Genomic DNA, 18,463 nt, shown 5'->3' with positions numbered 1-18,463 from the left:
ATCAAATAATGTGTATTCATCTCTACTGACATGCTGTATGAGCTTTGAAGCAAATTAATGTACGTTTTATCCTACCATACACCTAAACCGCAGCAGGAGTCAAACTGTACATCTCTCGCAAAGAAAATTGTCTTGACCCTATCAACTCTAGATCCTGTGATTAGTTTTGTATGCTTGACATTGGTATTTTTTTTTAATTATGATACATGTTATATGATGTAATTACCCAAGATTGGCAATGCATACTTCTACTTTACCTCAGTACACAAAAAAAGTGGCAGTTTATAACTAGACAAACGGAAGGAATTTGACATAGCTGATATTGGAAATGAGAAGATAATCATAAATCAGGTCTTTCTGCTCATTATTGGGACTTTGATTCCCTCTGTCATGTCAGGCTGTGTATAAGTGTTTGTGGTCTTAACTGCTTACTTAGAGGTCACCAAAATAGCTGTTTATTGAGTACTTGTTGTTTATTTTATGCATAGTAGTAACAGATGTTATCTTCTATTTTATTCTTTATACATAGGATGAAAATGTTTATTCTATTGTGTTGGTTCTGGGAAGAGCCTCTGAATGAAGTAATAGCCCTCTGCAGCCTACCGGTCTACTGTTCCCTTTGTATGCCTCACTGTCGTCCCGCATGCCCATCGTGCTGTAATATGGACCCATCAAAGGGGGGGTCGCCTCGATCAATATGCTAAAGATGTATGTCTCTATGTCTTTTTTCATCACTGTAATATGCCAGTAACTGTAACTAGTGCCTACTGTGCCCCATGTTTGCCTCGCTGTGATCCTGCACGCCCATCATGCTGTAATACGGACTCAGTAGGGGGGGTATGTCTCGATGAATATGCTAAAGATGTATGTCTCTGTCTTTTTCCATCACTGTAATATGCCCGCAACTGAAACTAGCGCTTCAGGACTTTGTGCGCTGCTATACATGTACAAATAAATAAAATAAATGTTGTTTACATATGCACAGAACATATATACCGTATATGATTGATATGCATAATGCAATCATTTGATTTGACCATACATCTTAATTGGTATTTTTTGGTCCTTGATTGAAGCATTTTTTCTACTTCCCCTTTTGCTTGTTTTATTTATATTATAAATCACATACTTTTGTGTTAATATGATTTCTATATGCTGACTATGTTTCATGTTTGAAGTACGACAATGAATATAACAGTCAGTCAATGGGCCTCATTAGGATTTGGGTGATATCCCGATGGTAGATCTGCTAGAATACCGTCCAACGCAATTACCCTTACTGCCACTTACCGCCGGATCACAAGTGGCGGTGGTGGTGTAAGTCTGCCTTTTTTTTTTCAGTCCCTAGGACTCAATGGGGCATTTTCGATGCAATAACCGTGGCGGTAATTGCGCAGCAGTAATTGTGCCGAAAATGGTCGGGATGACACTCAGAGCTGGGGGTGAATCCTGATACTTTCCCCAAACTTGGGATTGAGCAGTGTGGTAATGCGGCTAACGCTATTACCACCACATTTTTACTGCACCGTCCAATTTCTGATGAGGCCTAGTAACTGTAAAGCCATAAAAGTACATAATCACACATACACAAATGTAATACAACAAAGGCAGTACATCCTTTCATTGGATAAAGAAAAAATACTATAGCATTGGAACCCATCTTACTGTCAGCAAGCCCATATCTCAATTAAGTGCTGTATTACTATAGTAGGGATGGGCTCTGGTTTCAATCATGCTATTCTGTCATGGACAGCGTCTCATGTCAATACCCAAAATGCCATTGGCCACTCTATACACCTTGAGTTCAATTCTTATGAAATCAAAGGCACTCTCCCCTGGTAGTGAAATCTAGTGCAGTTTGTAATGCCCTCTTGGATTACAGATAGGCAGCCACCTACCTACCGGAGCCAGTGGTGCACTTATTTATAAGCGCCTCTCTTGTCTCTAAATAATTAGGGGACAATCTGGCTACCCCGTGCAGAAATACTAATCCCCCCTTGCAGCCCCCTCTCACTTTGCCAGTTTTCATACCCTGCCCATGCAGTGCTCTACGTGCCCTGAGGCAGATGCCATAGGGGAATGGGTTTAGTTCTATGTAGCCAGCCCTTCCAGTTGACTTGTCAGCCATGTAATTAGCCCTGGGTGCCCGGGTAGCTCGCCAGGCAGCAGTTTGCTGCGATAGTTGCACAGCGTGGTTCAGTAGGCTTGGAATTCGGGCAAGGGTGCCCGGGTGGTTTGCAGCCCGATACCCCTTGTCAGCCTGAGCGCTATTCGGGCCAGAGTTCTCTCCAATTGGATGGATAGTACTGGTCGAGTTTGGGTGGGTCACCAAGTTATGGTGATCCCTCTACTCCTGAGGTTGGGGTTCCCCATGATGTCCCCTATTCTAGGTGATGACTCTCCTGTTGATCCCCCGCTTCCTTGGACTTCGAGGAGAGCAAAGAGCAGCTGCTTTACGTCCGCTAACTCGGCCAGGGCAAGATTACATTTGCATCCATTTACCACAGATGCTCCCTCAGCGACGTTGGCGGAGGTGTGCACGATGGGTATTCCAGGAGGGGCAAGAGGGTAGGAGGGGACTGGTGCACATTGCTGGGGTCCATTCTCGGTATGCGTGTCCTACCCCCTCTTGATTAGGTCGGACCCTTTGCCTAGCGGGCTAACGCCATAGTTATCACGTAGTTTGTCATAACCACCCTCTTTGTCCTTGGGCCTCATTACGACCCTGGCGCTAAACCATGGTGCTATTAGCACCATGGTCCATGCCGGGGTCCGCCATGGTGAATGGCGGAATTACCGACCCATTCCAAGGTTGGCGGGGCGGTAATTCCCCATTCACCATGGGCCCTTCTCCATTCCCATTTTCGCCCCATAGGGCTCAATGGGAATGGGGAAGGCGCTAAGTACGGTGCCGCAAATTGCGGCACTGTACTTAGCACCAAGGTCCCTTTGCGGCACCCTACTTTAACGCCTGCTAAAAGCAGGTGTTAAGGTTGGGTCCCGCAAAGGGAACTCGTAATCAGGCGTTAAGGGTTTAACGGCGCCGACACCTTTTATGGCGCCATTAAACCCTTAACGCCAGGGTCGTAATGAGGCCCCTTGTTTTCCGTTGCTTCAACGAATGTGCCTGGGGGCCATGGCTGGTGATGATATTGTAAGTTCTGGTTGTGGTCTCTGTAGGATTATGATTTCCCCATTTTTGGTAACCCCTGAGGGGCTTTTCCTAGGTGGCAATCCTCCCCCTTTGACCACTTTGTTAGTGGGCCAACTGCATCATTCTGGCCCACGCTGGCCATCTCAGGGACTAGTTTGCCTTCGTCCCCATCAGTTCTATTTAGGGCACTATCAAAGTCACCAGTGCTGGTCGCCAGAATCTTACTTGGGGTCAGAGCCTTGGAAGATATGGTAGTAGGGGTAGCGAAATCATAACACCATACTTTCTACACCCCTCTTCCTCACCTTTTGTTTTTCTCCGGCTCTACCAGAAATGTCGTCAGGCCAGTACGGTAGTTGCCTGTTTCCATTTCCTTCCCACTCTCCCCTTCCCTTCGTTATCAATGTCTGAGCTCTTGCACTATCTGAAATGCCGTCAGGCCGGGTATGATCGTTAATTTCACATTTTTACTGTTCATGGCCTGTAAGAATGTCGTATTTTCCCTTGTTCCCTCCTTTTCCTTGAAGCGCTTTGAAACATTGTGTATAGGCGCTATATAAATAATCTATCATATCATATCATACTTCCCCTTTGCAGGGCTTAAGACTACCTGGGGCGCTGGGCAGACCCTCAGTCGTTGAGACTACTGGGATGTCTACGGGATTATCTATGACCCTGTTATGGGTGATCACTCTGCTACTGCTGCTGGTGTATGAATTGTCCTTTGCCTTGTTGTCTATTTATTTGCCTCCCTACCCCCCCCAAGGTGTCCTGGTTAGTACCAAGGAACTCATTGATTTCCTTGATAAGAGTGTATGCCTCACTCATCATTTTTGTTGGGCTGCGTGGCCGTGTCTGATCATCACCAGCTTTGGTGTCTGCTGAAGAACATACTACTAGGATTTTGTGCTAGACAGTCAACACTTTCAATTTCAGTGCTGCATGGGCAGAGATGATGGAGTGGCGTGCGCGCTGAAGGGGTTTCGCTTGGGGTTTAAGAGTCACGGCAGTCATGGCAACAGGGCAGGAATAATGGGATTGGTGGGCGGTGTATAGTATCAACCCCCAGGTCACAGCTTCTCACCTGGTCAGACATTGTGTGTGTTGTTTCCTCTTTGTGCGTTGGTTCCATAATTGCTCTGCAGTTTTAAAGGGGTGCCCTACCCTCAACCTGTAGGTGCGAAGCACCTTGCAGGGTGCCAAACATCCACGCCCTTTCCCCCGCTGGCTTTGCCCTGCGGGCGTTAAGCTTTGGTTTTTCTGTAGTAGGGGGCATGGCCAAGCATTACTACAGGAGGCTCCCAGGGACAATCCACACTGGAAGACACAGGCATCCAAACACCTGCACCCTTTACCCTGAAGTCGTTGAGCTTTGGTTTTTATGTAGTAGGGGCTGTGGCCAAGCAGGGCTACAGGAGGCTCCCAGGGACAATCCACACTGGAGGACACAGGCATTCAAACACCCGTAGAAAAACAAGGGGTTGGTCCCAACAGGTAAAAACGTGTATTGTCACAGTGGAATGACTCACTGTAAATTGTCTCCATGAGTGACTTCAAGGTGGGACACACTATGCACACTGTGTCACTACTTACAGCTAGTGTGGTGTCCTCTTGTAAACGCTCAGTGAAAAAAAGAGCTGTGACCTTCTGTTAATAGTTAACATGTGGTCAAATGTCCTAATGTGAACTCTCGGGAAGACCAAAGAGCAAAAACACACTGCGCTGAATCCTTGACATTAAATTAAAATCTTAAATTTTTTTTTATGTTACATATTGAATTGTAACAAACTCCAAATGTATACATTATTGCAAAAATTCATAAAAATACAAATCTGAAACAAATGTCAAAGAGTTAGAAAAGGGTGGAAATCATAGACATCAAGACAGTCAGAATGATGTTCAAATTGTACATTTAATTTGACAGCATATTCTAAACCAAACCAAATCTATACACAATGAAGGAAATACTATTTGTTAGACGTGTGAAGGATTATTTCTATCAGAGGCGCAAGGGACTTTCCTTATGGCTGAAGCCAAAAGGAATACTTGTGTTGTTCAAAACAGATTAAGGTGTCCTTTGATAAGTCTCAGTCTCGGTTTGGTCAACTCGGGGTCAAAACACCTGTGCCCGTTCCCAGCGGGTATTGAACTTTCGTTTTTCTGTAGTAGGGGGCATGGCCAGGCAAGGCTACAGAAGGCTCCCAGGAACAATCCACGCTGGATGACACAGGCTTCCAAACACTTGCATCCTTTCCCCCGTGAGCTTCGCCCCATGGGCATTGAGCTTTGGCTTTTCTATAGTAGGGGGAGTGGCCAAGCAGGGCTACAGGATGCTCCCATGGACAATCCATACTGGAGGACATGGGCTATAACTATCTTTTAGGAATAATTTGTTTTGAAAATTTCAAATAGTTCAAGAGTATATGTTGAAATGTCTTTTGTACTCTGAGTAATTTGGCATGAAATTGGTGTAATTCTATCTGAGGAACATCTTAGAAAGAAATATAGTATAGTTTCAAATAATCTCTTAATATCCATCAGGAATACAGACTTTTTGCTTTGTACATGCAAGGATCCCTTGTTAGTCAAACTTGCTTTTGGAAAGCCAACTCAGGAAAAGTAGGGCAGCATGTGTTTTATTGTCTGCTGCATGGTATTTTGCATTGAGAAGGCTTATGGATTATGTGTGGCATATGATATGATAAGATATGATAGGTTATTTATAACACGCTTAAAACCCAGAGGTTTCTAAGCGCGGACCCGGGGATCGAACCTGTGGCGCTCTGTGTCGTCTTGCTTCCAAGTTGAGCACGTTGCCCCTGAGCTATCCTCCAGAGACCATAGCCCCACTATAACTATAATATATCCATTACCTGCCTCATATCAACTCAAGGGACCAATAGCATCCATTCCCAGCAACAAAAGAGCAAGTCAACAATAGTAAGGGGCTGGAGTGGCATCTGCCCTAGTAATCTTCTGACAGATAGAGCAAGCATCACAAAACTATTTGATATAATGGTAAATGCCTGGCCAGAAGAACCAACACAGGACATAGTCATGAGTTTTTTTTTCTATAACTTGATGTCCGACTGTCGAGTGGGACTGTGCAAGCACCAACACTATATTTCTGAAGGGTGGAGGCACCAAAAGCTCCCATCAGGTCACGTAACTCTAGTTTCGATTATTTTTGACTCAGTACAACAGGCCTTTTATCTCCACAAACTAGGGCCCCTATTACAGTCTTCCTCTACAAAGATAGTTTGTTCAGATGCTGATTTCAAGAAGGGGTTGTTCATCTGTGCTATAGTGACTTAGGTCAGATATCCTTCTTATAAGTGGAGAGCTAAGTTCCATATGAGAAGACCCACAGCCTTGTTTTCAGCATTGGCTAGGAGGTAACTTTCTTACATCCATCACTTTGGGACTTAAAATACATCTCACAAACCAAGTGGACAATAGGATCACCTCCTCCACAACAAAAGGATGTGTGGTATGGTTAAAGGGCCACACAGTCACTATCCATCAATAGTTTTTCTTCTACCACTCTGGCCTGACATCTAACTCACACCTCACTACCAAGCATGATTTCATGGCAGTTTGCCAATAGATCCCACTGGGAGATTGGCTTGACCTCCCGCATGTAAATCAACATCTTCAATGCTATAAAGGTCAAACCCTGCCTAGCCTTGGTAGCTTTAAGAGGACGCTTGCCCACCTGGAGGTCTTCATGAACTTTAATTGTGGAGGCAGTGGATATGTTGGTCTGGTTATGTCAGGTAACTTGATCCCACTACTGACACCTGTGTCACAAAGACAAGTGAGAGCAACAGAAAGACAGCACAGTTTTGACAAAGTAAAACCACGCTCGTTTGGACTATTTACAAATATGGGGTATTCATGTTGATAAAGTGAAGAATACCAGAACAAAAATCTCAGGATGGCTTCTAATGATAACATGGTTATTGAAATCTTTCTGTTTCACATGGGCTTCCTGAGGCCTCAGGACAGTGCCTCAGAAAGTCACTTGCAGCCCTAGGGGCTTTACATGTCCCTGAATTTATTTCTTGACACTTCTCATCTTCGATTCATAGTACCCTTCTGTTCAGGATCATGTAGGCGCAGATGCAGGCCCACATTGCTGTCCCTTTGGGTTTATGCACAGTGCTTAAAATATGGCTTTCAGTTGTGGAGATCTGGAAGTCTTCTTAATCATGCTGAAATTTGTTTCCTTTGTACCTCTGCCAAACCACCACTCCCTGTGGCTAGATTAGGACTTTTACAGAACAAATCCCTAATTTCTCTTCCTTTTTCTCAGCCTTGAAAACAAACATCAGGTGTGACAGAATACCATCTGTGAGGGTACAATCCTGAGATTTGCTTGAATTTTGCCATGCAAAATGAAGGGGGATTTCATGCAGAAAAGTGGTGGTGCTAATCAGTCATCCATTTCACATATGGCCCATTGCTAAGTTTATATGTGGGCTGGTTTCATGCTTTGTAAGTGTGTGCCATGATCACTGCCAGTCATATAGCCGAATCGTGTAAACTTCTGCTGTGCACAGTTTACAAACATCCCAGCAGCTGAAATGTGAACTAGCAACCTTTCAGAGAAACGTTTCCTTCTAGTTCAAATATGCAGATGCAGGGGCTGAGTAAGCAGCCTCTCATGTGAGATTCCTTTTTAAAGCCCTAGTGGCACTGAAGAGACAATTGCATACCATATATTTGTCTTTTGATGGCCCTTACCTTCTTATTCAAATATTAGAAGCCAAGAGAAAGAATGGTATGGAATAACAAAGTTAAATTCACCTTTAGCAGCACTGGGGTGAAACTTTCAAAGTGCCCCAACCGAAAGTGGAAGCCAGTTTTTGGTTGTGAAACCTGCTATAAAAGTGATAGTAGTCTACAAATGCGAGGGAGCATCCCTGTCCACATCGGATGAGTGCCCTCCAAAGAACGTATTGCTAGCATGCTGAGAAAGAAAGTTATGCTAAATTTCGCTTTGCCCTTTTTTGGATTAAAACTGGGAATCCATTTGAGGGTAAGCATACAGACTTCAATTGCTAAATGCCAAATTCATAAATATGGTTGCAGAGCAAAAGTCCCCTTTTAAACATATAGACAATGCTAATGTAAAGATATTATTATATCCTATCATCATCCTCATGATAATGTTTATTTCGGAGATGTACAGAACATTCCATAAAAACAGTTAAATAAATGGAGATAAAATACAGATCAGTGCAAATGGCAAGTATACAATATTTAAGAAATAGATCAATCACCATATCATAAAATGTTTAACAACCATACAAAACCACATATCATGACATATTCCTAAGCAAATGCTTTCCGATATAAAGTGCTGATTTTAGACCATCCGACACGTGGAGATCTCGACCATTAATAAGAAAGTCAGGGCAGACCGATATTGAACAAAGCCCAGTTCACAAAGCAAGGGATGTAACACAGACGGTCTCATTCCGCAGGACAAAAAAATATCAAGTGGGCGAGATCCTCTTATGGGGCATCGCACAGAGGGCAAGACTGATTCGCAACATCACCAGACCATGCTGCCAACACTGCCTGTAACAAAACACAATCAAACTGCGCCCTTGGTAATGAGGACTCGCTCTGCTGAAGACTCAGCCCACAAAAAATACTGCTGTATACTAGGAGACATGATGGTCATTAACTCTTTATTTTTGGGTTTCAACATCTCAGTGTTTTCTCTCATGGTCCCTACATGATCATAAAAATAGCTGGTCTGCAATCTTACATCACCTCGAGATATGACATTGGAAGGTAGATACAAATATGTGATGATAAGTTCCATCATTTGTTTCTTAATGTGACACAACAATGGTACCTTTCCACAAATGTCTTTAGCAATCATAAAATGTATCAACTCATGGGTAAGGACTGCATTCTCATTGCCCCCTAACCTGAGCCAATGAAGAGCGGACGGCAGAGAAATCACATCCCCAATTAATGTGCAGCCCAATTCTAAGTGTACACCAACATTCGGAGCCGAGGACTGCAAGCCCAAAATTCTTTTGAAGACATGATCCTCCACTACTTGGATGGACTTAACAATGGAGTATCCCCACAGCTCCATCCCAAATCTATCGACAGTTGCCGCTTTGCCATTATACAATTTCAGCAACAAGTCAATTAGTTTGGCTCTACTCATGCCCATTGAACTGATGACACCTCCCCTTGCCTGCTTAAATCTGGCCGCCTGTTTACTTACAGGCGGATTCGGCCCAAAGTTGGAAGAGAACTTGACCCCCAGATAGTCTAAATTATCGATTCTGGGAATCACAGCACCCCTACAATACATTGCCTTAAATTTGACAGTGCACCTTCCTCTGCAGCAGGCCATCGCTGCTGACTTCTCGGCATTGACCACCAGATGCAGGCTGTCCATAAAACAAGCCTCATCAGAAATTAGCCTCTGTAGGGCTATCAGAGTACACGCCATTAAAACGGTGACATACGCATACACCAAGACTGGCAAGGGCCGGCCACCCATCCAGGGAACATTGGGTGAAGATCTTAATAAATGATCATACAGACCATTAATATACAGACAGAAGAGAAGGGGGCCAGGACGCAGCCTTGGCGCACCCCTAACTCCATTTTGAAGGAACCGGTACATCTACCATTAGCACCCCTCCTAACACAGGCCTGTGTTGAGTCATGCAGTCGGGCAAAGAGACTCACCAACGCTAGTGGACAATTCAATGATCCGAGCATGGCCCATAACCTTACTTATTAAAAGATAGTGTGATTCATGAAAGCCAAAATTGAATTTACTGAAAATGCCCTTTTCCGTCCACTCTGGTTTATCACTTGACCTACATATGAAAGAGACAGTTGCTGCAGGCTTCAGCCTTTGACGAGACACCAATAACCCATGGATGGAGTTACATCCATGAAATATGTTTTTGTTTTGGTAAAAGAACCAAAAGCCCTCCCAAGTATGGAGACTGGCTTTCTCAGGAACGGGGCCGGGAACAGGCACTTCAGTTAAAGCAAAAGGACAAAACTGGAATAATTGAAAGGGGCAAATTAGCATAAAAACGTTTTGATGTAGGACAGACAGATGTAGGCGAGGTCCATGGAATCCAGGAGGCTAGAAATATATTGGAAGACGACTTTGGCCACCTTGTTTTACATCATTCCTTTTATAACCCCTGACTTCCTACAAATCAAGGAATCTGGGTATGACATTGCAAAGTAGGGAAACTCTGTAACAGAGACACGGCTTGCAAAAGGACCAATCCCCTGTTGGGGATTGACTATATATCGGGGTTAAACACCCCCTTTTGGAAAACCATATTTTAGAATATTCTTTAAAGAAGATGAATCATGACAGAACTCTTGCTGGAGCTACTGTTGCCCAAAGTCCCTTGAATAGGGAGAAGACAAGATGTAATAGGGAGCTGGCAGCTAGCCACTTCTGGGGGACAGGAGAAGGGACAGCTGGGAGGAAAGCTTGTCTGCCAGAGAAGACGGTCGGTATGCAGGGTGCATGCCCAGGACTGAAGCTGACCCTGCAAGTAGCTCTGAACTATTTCCATGGACTGGGAAAAGCAGGGCACACTTCATTTTTCTTCAATGGGCAAATAGAAAAGACCCACAGTCCTGCAAGCATAAGGGCGCTGCCTTTGGCAATTCTAGTTGCAGAAACCAGCATTACCTGATCCAAGCCCCACCAAGACAACATCAAAAAACCACTAAGCTTCTGATGCAAACCGACTTCCCCATTGCCTTTGCAAGGGGCTATGCTTTGCCGCCTGGAGCCGCTCAGAGAATCCAGTCAAACTCTGAAGTGGCCGACACTTCAACTAGTCACATCAAACTGGAGCTTGGAGGATAGCTCATGGGCAATGTATTTGTCATGGAAGCAAGACAACGCAGAGCAAAACAGGTTTGAATCCTGGCCCCGCGCTTAGAGGCTGGTCTACGGTATTAACCGTGTTACAAAAGATTAATTAATTTAATGATTTTTTTTTATTAAGTACGAATCGCCTGCTTTTTCATCATCGAACCACATTTCCCACTATTACAAATGTGCTAAAAAGACGAACTTGACTTTATCAAGCCACTAGAAAACACTATGGTAGAGTTGTGAATGGACTAGAGCCCCCTAAAAATGCTTGTAGGACCTCTTCTGGCCTTTATAACTTACGCCCCATAGAGATTTAATTTACTATTGATTGCCTTAAAAGACATCTTTAAAGTAATCATTTCGAATTTCTGCTACTTTTTCCTATTTCCTTTCATTTATACCCAGAGTCATCAGCACATATATAGAGAGGCCTTGATCTGTGTATTTGCTATAGAGGGATGGGATGTTTATTGTTTTTGACCACTTACCACCAATGTTTGAGTAATGTACTATAATGTAGAGAATACAGTGTGGACTCTAATTTTATTCTGGCACCACAGTGCAATTATTGTTTGCATGCTTCCTTACTGGTTTACACATCCTGAAATAGTATAACCTGCCCCTCGGGCCACGCTACCTTCAGAGGCAAACGAGGTATACAATTCATTTGGGTATCATTTTCATACTTATGCATGGATCACTCTCGCACTAGGAGACGTGTGGGGTGGAGCACATGGTTTAGATACCACCACTCTCCCCTTTACTATTTCTGGACAATAGTCATTTAGTCACACCCAGAATATTCTATCACTATTTTATTTACCAGACAATTGGCTTCCTTTTTTAGATTATGAAAATAATGAACAATATTTTAATCATGGAAGCATTTTCACTTCCAAAACACAGAATTGCTAAAACCTTTTTAGACTTAACATTTTATTGCTTACTCTTCAAAAAGGCTAAGGAAAGCACTGTCACGAGTTCATATTTGAGGTGACACTGCCTTTAGATTAATGATAAAAAGGGATGGCTAGGTAGAAAGTCTTCTGTTGTGTTACCCTAAGGTACAGTTGGTAAATCTATAACCTTTTAGCTAGGGTCCAATGTGTAATCACATACCGAACAGACTACATAAACAATGTACATTCTTTGAGTTCACATACATTGGCCTACGTCATGGACTGGCCTACTTTCTTACCCGTGAGCATGACACTTCAGTAACCTTTCCATGTTGCCTAGAAACAGTTTCAAAGTGGCCGGATCTCTCTTTGTGCCAATCTCTGTCAAGACTAAGGCTTTCGCGATATCTGCAGGTGAACACAGGGAAAAAAATCAAATTGTCAAGACATTAGATCATTAAATTAGGTATCCTTGCATTCAGCGTTTACACATGATTCTTGGTGTCTGCAGTACTAGGAAGGTCACAGTTCCAAGTGTAATGCGTTATATTCACGCAGTACAACTGAGACACACTTCACCATGGCAGAATACTTTTAAAAAAAGAGTTCCAGAACTTCTAGCCATGGTTAGAATTTTTCGATAAAAAAAACCAAACTCCATATCTGATTAGTGCGGTTATACTTTAACGTACCAAAGGTAAAGAAGCACTTTTGGTATGGACTTTCATGGGAAACAAGAAGCACATTTGTACAGGTAATTATTTTAAAGGGACTATCACCATCATCATTAAGTTTATTTCAAATATAAAATTCATAAAACTTTACAAAGCACATAATTAAAAAAAATATATGTTATAAAGTACCGACATAGATACAATATATACACAATGGATTAAATCATGCTAAAAATTAAAAATGTAAAACTCTAGCGAAAAAGAATGAATTTTCCTAATTTATATCATTAATTAAAAAACTTTCCAGTGCTATATAGCCTCGAACATCTTGATCTTGCATAATGTACAAATATGCAACACGACAATATCTCAAATTCAACAGTCTTAAAAGGGGTATCAAGAAACGCTTACGTAGTAATTTATATAATTTCCAAAATAAGTATATGTGCGTATCAGTTTCTATAGATTTATTATCGAATGTATAATCATTTGTTTTCAACTTCCAAGCCTGTGTATTAGGGGAAGCTGTTGAATCCAAAGTTTAGTAATTCATTTTCTTGCATAACTATTCGATACAAGTGATAAATAGTTCATGTTGTCGCTTCAGTACTATGTTGGTGCAGAAAATAAGCTTTGTTAGTTTCAAATCCTCTGAACACATACAAATCCGAAGTTTATTTGAGACTGTCTTTGCTCAACACACACTTGGAACTTTTGGCGATTAAGTCCAGCTCTGAAAACAAATGGGCCAGACCAATATCTGACCAATTGCTTTTCACATAGCGCAACCAGGGCATGTTCTGGGCATTTTCAACGCTCAGAACGTCCCTTAACATCAACCTGCTTAAAACAATGTGTTCATTGCTCCATATCGAACCCCATAAACCTGCTGACGCAAAATGAGCTTTAAAGAAAATCGGGGTAAGATTAGTCTCATAGTATAACAATTCCTCTGCAGTTGCCCAGGAAACCCTCAAAAAAGCTTGTAGAAACTTTCACTCAGTAAGTGCAATTTGAGCAAGGGCACTATTAACCCACACTCCAGCACCAAATAGTGCAAGATCCACACTTTTAGCCACATAGACTTTTAAAGCTGGAATAACAGCATGACCACCATATGCTGCAAAAGAAATGCAAAATGCCCATATTACAGTGTATCAATCTGTAGGCGACGTGGTCTATCTGAGGTTGCCATGCCCTTGATTCTGTAAGCCTCACATCCATGTTAATCAAAATGTTAACTCTTGTGACAGCTACCATATCCACATAAGATGTAGGCACACTTTTTTTTTATTCGCTCTTTGATAAATCTGCACATTGAATTTGCTTGTATTTATTATCATGAAGTCCACATACGCATTCAATAACATTTAAAGGGTAATAGGGGCCCTACCTAGGAGCACCACATCAGCTGCATATGTTAGGCCTGGAATTAGCTGGTCTTGAGCCATTGGAACAAAAGGAAGCAGAGAATTATGGGGTTTTGTAGTTTCTTAGAGACATTTTAAATTGAAGTGAAAACTACACCTCCTTTTTTTGTGTTAAGCCTCCACAAAGGCTCAGAAAGAAACAAAAAATGTGTTAAGTTTTGAGAAAGTCAAAATGTTTGAATTTGAAATTGCTGTAAAGGCAGTAATAAAGAAAGAAAAGCATAATGCTCGCCTCCTGTCTCGACAAAGAATTGGTGCTAACTCCCAGTTTTGGCAGAATTACTGCACAGTAATTCCGATCTGCCGATTGTTGGAGGTAAAGGGGAGGATTTACCTCCAGTAAAAAGCTTGTGGTGAATCCGCCACTTAACCTCTGAAAATTGGCAGATTTGCCATGCAGTAATTCTGCCAGAGAAATCCACCAAAAATATAGTTTGGCGGTGCATGAGAACTGGCGGTAACCAAATTATTGCCACTTTTTTCCCACACCACCAAACTTGTAATGAGGCCCAATGTACTAGCATAACTGGCATATGAGTGAGTTACCTTTACATCTGTCTACTCAAATAACAATATTACCACAATCACCAATGACAACAATTATGCATGGCACATCCTGCAGGAAATCAGAACCAATACAGTAACAAGTACAGTTCACATATGCAGAGGTAGACTGAGCTGTAGGAAAGCCAAGAGATTAACATACAGGCCAGTGGCTCTGGAAGGCCGAATGACCTGGCTATGGGTCAGTCACTTGCCCATCCCACTGGGAACATTTTCTACCAAAGCTATGCCTTTGAAACGCAGGCAAGGAGGGGGGCGAGCCCTAAGGTATGTCTTGAGATTTACCTGCAAATTTGACTGGATTGCAGGATAGGCCATACAAGTTACATAGAATGCAATACCAGCCAATAAAACTTTAAAATACTCCAGACTCATTTTTGCACAATTGATTGAATTATTTGACAATTAAATTATAGCACATAATTCATAGCAGTTAGAGCAACACACCATAAGCATTGTGATCACTGTATAAAACAAACAGTTAATACAGAAGCAATAACTACCCTCATTTTGGTCCTCCTCACCCAAGCCCTATACACATCTTTGCCAACAAAGAATAGCGCATCCAAATTATTCGAGCCTTGCACATGGCCATGGCGGCCTAGGTTCGACAAATACGAGCCTGCTTAAACAATGGTAATAGGTATTTCACTCTAAGGTCAACATAGCCTTTACTGAGAAGCATAAAATGAATAGACTCCTCAGATTCTCCGCATACTGGACAAGATGCACTGTAGGGCCCCTTTCAGTTCCGGATTAAGGGGCCAACTTTCAGGGTATTAATGCAGAACTCTATAAAAAGCGTGTGCGCATAACAAGGTTGCAACAAATCCAGATAGGCCTTGAAACCAAAATCAGCCTTGGAATTCAAGTAGGATCGGCCAGTGCTAAGCCTTCCACAAGCTGCCACCGAAGTGCACCGTGAAAACTCAGCACTTGCCCGTTTGATGGACCCCTTTGTATCCCCAGTGATTGCTTCTGGAGATGCCCAGCGGTCACCAAGATTCAGTTCTATCAGCCATGTTTTGACATGATTGAACCAAGTAAGTGAATTCACCCCTTCCAAGGACAGCATGTGCATCAGAACATCTCGATAGCGGGCTAGTTTCGGCGAAGACGACAGTCTAGCACAAAACAATAATGGTATTGCACTAATGAGATCTTCAAGTGCATAAAGGTTACACTCCATGCGCACGCTCTGCCGGGAGTGCACACTGGTAGCATGAGTAATGACCCCAAGAATTTATTTTCCATGGTGCTTATTGATTGTATGTCAGTTGGGCCCCAGATCTCTGCTTCAAGATTTACAGGTCGACACTTTACCATTACTGGGCTTGGGGGAAAGGAGACACCCGCAGTGCAGACAGGAGTGGAAATGAAGCTAAGCAATTTGTCAAAGCAGAAATATCAAGTGTTGATTGTACCGATACCCAAGTATATAATTGGTTTTGATATTCTGGAGGGATTGACATTGGACTAGTAGGAAAGGCATATAAATTTGGAGTAAATGGATTGACTTGTACACCAGTTATTGGGCCTCATCACGAGTTGGGTGGTAGCCCTTATATGCGGCAGTAAAGCTCTTACAGCTTTTTGCTGGAGGTCAAAATCTGATTTAGCGCCCTGTTTTCGGCGCAATTACCACCCGCGGTATAAGCGCGCAGTATTTTGACTAGCATTTGTCTGCTGGCACATAGTCCCATTTCTTCCTGCTAGGTTCCATCCCTAAAACTACTGAGTCCTTGCCTGATGTGACACCTTTGTACCTGGTACCATGCTGTCTGATGAGCCAAAACCACATTTCCATGAGTAGTTAACATGGTAGGAGCTTCCCCCTTCCTGATAATGGACAATTTAACAGGTATGACAATCAGTTGGGCTATCCTGTCTTCCGTATGAATCGGTAGCACTTGGTCTCTGCTGTTCATTAAAATGACTAATTCCTCCTTGGTAATCAGCATCTATTACTCCTCCAAGTACTTGGATGCCCTTGAATGTTATTCCAGATCTAGGGGCAATCAATCCCATGTGTTCTGCTGGAATCTGTACTCCAATCCCAGTTTCAATGACTATTATACCTCTGGGTTCTAATCTGAGTTATGGTGAGCCTGCAAGTCTACTACTGCAGTTTCTGGGGTTGCACGGTATGGAGCTAAGCACCTGCCACTATCTCCCAGTACAGTAATGTCTCTTCATCTGCAATGCAGGTGTTACCATTCGCATTAAGGGTGTTTCATTTTCTGTCAATGGTTTATTATTATAAATGTGCACAGCATTAAACACACGATCATGCCAGCCTGCCAGGATGCCATTGCCTGATATAAGCAATTGTTCTTTCAACAAACCATTCATTTGTTCATTCAAACCCGCCGCTTCGAGGTGATATGGTACATGATAGAGCCATTCAATGTTCTTTTCCTAACAATATTCCTGACTCAACTTGCTTTTAAAGTATGAGCCATTGTCACTCTGTATTTGCAAGGGCAAACTGTAATACAATGTATTCTGATCTAATAATGTAATGGTGTTCAGTTGTGTGTCTCTCTTACATGGCAACACCATCAAATATTCCAAATATGTGTCCACAAGTGTACATACATACTGACAACCTTTACTGATTGGCATAGGACCGATATAATCGATCTGACAGATTTGACCCGGCAACTTGCTTCTTCGTAAAGTACCCTAGACAATATGAGCGATGGGTCTCTGCTGCGGATGTTGACACACAGGACATTGCAAAATTATTGTGTTCAATCCCTCTAAAGGGATGCTAAGCCCCTGAGCTTGTGCCCACCTGCAAGTAGCTTTCTCTCCCATGTGTCCCCATTTTTGGTGAGCCCACTTGGACAAACCCTCCAAATCGCCCTCGTGAGCCTCTGTGTCCACAGCAGAAATCTTGGTGTGTTTGTCTGCCACAGAATTGAACAAGCGTTCTAATGAGTCAACAGTACAATGCACATCCACCTGATACACTGTTACCTCACTTTGTGATAGCATTTCCCAGATATCTTGCCACAGTTCTTTTTCACGCAATTTTTGGGAATTCATTTTCCACCCATTTTTCTGCCATATCGGCAGCCATGTAGTTAGCCCATTAACCACTGACCATAAATCTCTGTACAAGTGACATTAACCAGGTATTTTTTGTTTCAAAGCTTGATATACTGCATAAAGTTCTGCAAACGGGTTGCTCTTTCCTTTACCTGATGTTGTTAGGATCTTTTTTGTCTTGGGATTATATCACACAGCTTTCCAATAGGGCTCAGTTCCTACATAACAGGCTGAGCCATTGCTGTCAGGCATGGTCTGTCTGTTCTACAGTCAAATCCCCATAAGGTACTCCACATTTTACTGGAGACTCATGCACTTCACTCACTTCCTGCGGTATATAGTCTACAGGTGGTACATTAGCCACTTGCTCATGTAGTTTGGTAACCCAACCTTTTCCTGATTTTGCTCTGTTTTGGATATACCATTTCCACTTGATTATACTGGCTTTTTGTGCGTGTCTTATGCTGTGTGTTTTAGGAGAATTCAAAACCCACTGCATAATCGGGATTTCAGGCCTGATCAATACATCATTATGCACTGTCATTTGCTCGCTATCAACAAGAGCCCAATAGCATGTTAATAATTGCTTCTCAAACAGAGTGCATCCATCACCGGCCTCAGGTAATTTACGACTCCAAAATCCCAAGGGAATTCGTTTTAGGTCTTGCTTTTGCCATAGGCTTCAGTTAGCATAATATTCTTGTACAGAAGCATTCAACTCTACTTCTCCTAACTTCAAAGGCCATAAATCCAACACACGCTGCACAGTGCATTTTGCCAAATCAAACACT

At 42.7% G+C, this 18,463-nt stretch overlaps 1 protein-coding gene across 1 annotated transcript in view; it reads right to left on the bottom strand.

The window, feature by feature from the left end:
- Nucleotides 1-18,463, bottom strand: part of IMPA2 (inositol monophosphatase 2) — a 452,625-nt gene that overhangs the window by 86,902 nt on the left and 347,260 nt on the right. Inside the window, exon 6 of the mRNA XM_069652140.1 lies at nt 12,250-12,358. Within this exon, the coding sequence (XP_069508241.1) occupies nt 12,250-12,358 (109 nt within the window). The remainder of the gene's footprint in view (nt 1-12,249; nt 12,359-18,463) is intronic.

The sequence above is a fragment of the Ambystoma mexicanum genome, chromosome 3p, assembly GCF_040938575.1.
Source record: "Ambystoma mexicanum isolate Mex_15411 chromosome 3p, UKY_AmexF1_1, whole genome shotgun sequence".
Lineage (NCBI taxonomy): Eukaryota > Metazoa > Chordata > Amphibia > Caudata > Ambystomatidae > Ambystoma > Ambystoma mexicanum.
Note: the sequence above shows the minus strand (reverse complement) of the source record. Positions and strands in the feature narration are given on the sequence as shown.